The sequence below is a fragment of the Vombatus ursinus genome, unplaced genomic scaffold (assembly GCF_900497805.2).
Source record: "Vombatus ursinus unplaced genomic scaffold, bare-nosed wombat genome assembly UNPS02006874.1, whole genome shotgun sequence".
NCBI classification, from domain to species: Eukaryota; Metazoa; Chordata; class Mammalia; order Diprotodontia; family Vombatidae; genus Vombatus; species Vombatus ursinus.
In genome coordinates this window covers 6,631,870-6,634,193 of record NW_020946652.1, presented here as the reverse complement: position 1 = coordinate 6,634,193, position 2,324 = coordinate 6,631,870, and the positions used below count along the sequence as shown (strand labels likewise).

The following is a 2,324-nucleotide window of genomic DNA, read 5'->3' as shown; positions in this document are numbered from 1 at the left end:
CCCCTGACGTGCCCCCCCAGGATGTGAGCCCCTGACGTGCCCCCCCCCAGGATGTGTCTGCTGAGATTTTCTTAATTTCTTATGTTTTGGTCTCCCAGGAGAATCCAGAAGCCCTTGGCTACCTGCTGGGGGGAGTTGGCCTAATTGTCTCTTGGACTTCCCGAATCCCTGCATTCTCTAAAATCGTAAGTGAGGGCACATCCGGGGCAGTGTCTTTTGGGGAAGACAGAACCTCTTAGACCAGGGCGGCGCAGGGTAGCAGGGTCACCCTCCTCAGGGACATCTGGCAAAAGTTGCTTCTGCGAGCCACGTGTCTGCCCTACACCGCCCTGGCCCAGAGGAGCTACAGACCAGACAGGGAACAGTCACAAAGCCAGAGATCCGTTGGGGGGGGGGATGGGCAGGGGGACCAGAGCATCATTGCAGCCTGGACAGCTAATGACAGGCCCAGGAACCCACTGGTCAGTCAGGACCAGAGCAGAAGGGTCTGCCAAGGAGGTGGGTACCTCCTGGGTGTCTCCTTCCCTATTAGCTGTGTCCTGAGCAGAGCAGCTTGGCCTGCCTCTGACCTGCTTGTGTGGGACCAGTCTGGATTGTTCTCGTGATCTCCTGAGCCAGGGCCAGGCTACGCTAGGCGGCTGAGCTGGGCCAGGCCCATGATGCCTATGACTTCTTGCCCTCCACAAGCCAGTGACAGCATCGAGGTCCAGGGGCCGTGCTGTGTTTGGGAGACCCCTCTCGACCCCCAGATCCATGGAACTCTCACTGTCTGTAGCCAGACCGAGGGCAGAGAGGGCTTTGAGGACGCCTTGGCCCATGGCCCCAACGTGAGTGAAAGCCTCTGGGGGCCTTTGGGCCCAACCTGACTTTTACTGACCTGAGCATGAGGAATTGGGTTTAGGGTGAATGTGAGGCCCTGCTGTGCCCTGCAGTCAGCAGAATCTGGCGGGATTCATGCTGGTGTGATGCGATCCTACGGCAGATCGTAAGTGCCGTCCACATCCATGCTGGGTCACCCTGGCCAAGCCACTTTTCCACTCTCCCCCACCCCAGCTGAGTTTTCTCCTGTATAAAATGGAACGACCACATTTGCATTCCTTACAGGGAGGATGTACAAAGTGCTTATGAACTTGGGTCACCTGGAGAGGGAGTGGCTACCATCCTGTCTTTCCCTCCTAGGCTCACTGCATTGTCCACAGCTGGGCCAGCCTTTAGCTGACCTGCCAGAGAATGGGAAGACAGGACCAGGCCACTATAACATCATGGAAGAGAGGGCTCAGTGTCGAGTTTGAGGACCCTGGTCAGCGCCTCAGGAGGTGCTCAGACAGTCAGGGCATCTGAGATCTCAAACTGGAAAGGCCACCCCATTTTACAGAGGAAGAAACTGAGGCCCACGAGGGGAAATGATTTGTCCCACTGTCAGGAGGCCTCAGAGTCAGGATTTGAACCCACACCCTCGGGTTCTGGAATACTCTGCTGCCTTGGAGGATGAGCCCTCCTTTTTATACATTCAGACATTCCAGGACTCACACATGGGAGCATTTGTACCGTGAGAATCCCTGTGGCCTCGAGGAAAGAGTGGAGGGCTTAGAAGCCAGAGACTCGAGTTCGAATCCTACTTCCAGTACTTGGGAGCTATGTGACTGTGAGTCACTAAGTCACTCTGGGCATCAGTTTTCTCTTCTGTAAGATGGGGATGATAGGAACCCATAGAGACTGCCCTCAGAAGCCTCAAATGAGATACTGGGTGTAAGGTGCCCCTTGAAGGGTCATTGAAATGTCAGCTTGAGACGGTAGCAGCATTCGTTGACTAAGGGCACACTCAAGGGAAAGGGCTTTGTACTTGGGGACCCTTTGAGATCCTACTTGCGTTTGAAAACTTGGGGCTCAGCGACCTGAGTGTGCCACACGCTGGCTCCATCTGCAGATGGTACTTGGGTTCATTGACAGATTTGTAGACCTTGGGAACCACTGGTCCAGAAAAGATTCCTTCATTTCCGGGGGAAACCCCAGCTCCCACAGGGGATACAGTTGGGCTGCTCCAGGAGGCCATGAGGTAGCCAGGGCCTTTCCTTTGGTTCACATGCTTCCTGGAAGCTGACCCTGCCTGGGCTGATCAGGGCGGGACAGGGACCCTTTTCTTATCCTTTTCTCAGAAGGGGCAATGAAGCTGTGACCCCACCTATCTGGCTGGTTAGATGTCAGGTGAGCTCTCGTTGGCTGCCCATCACCACTATGTTCTAGCAGCATCCTCCCAACATTTCCCCTTCCCTCTGCAGCCCCTACACACACACACACACACACACACACACACACACACACAC

General features: G+C 55.3%; 1 protein-coding gene across 1 annotated transcript in view; it reads left to right on the top strand.

The window, feature by feature from the left end:
• Positions 1–2,324, top strand: part of TMEM44 (transmembrane protein 44) — a 30,855-nt gene that overhangs the window by 12,434 nt on the left and 16,097 nt on the right. Inside the window, exon 6 of the mRNA XM_027848775.1 lies at positions 99–185. Within this exon, the coding sequence (XP_027704576.1) occupies positions 99–185 (87 nt within the window). The remainder of the gene's footprint in view (positions 1–98; positions 186–2,324) is intronic.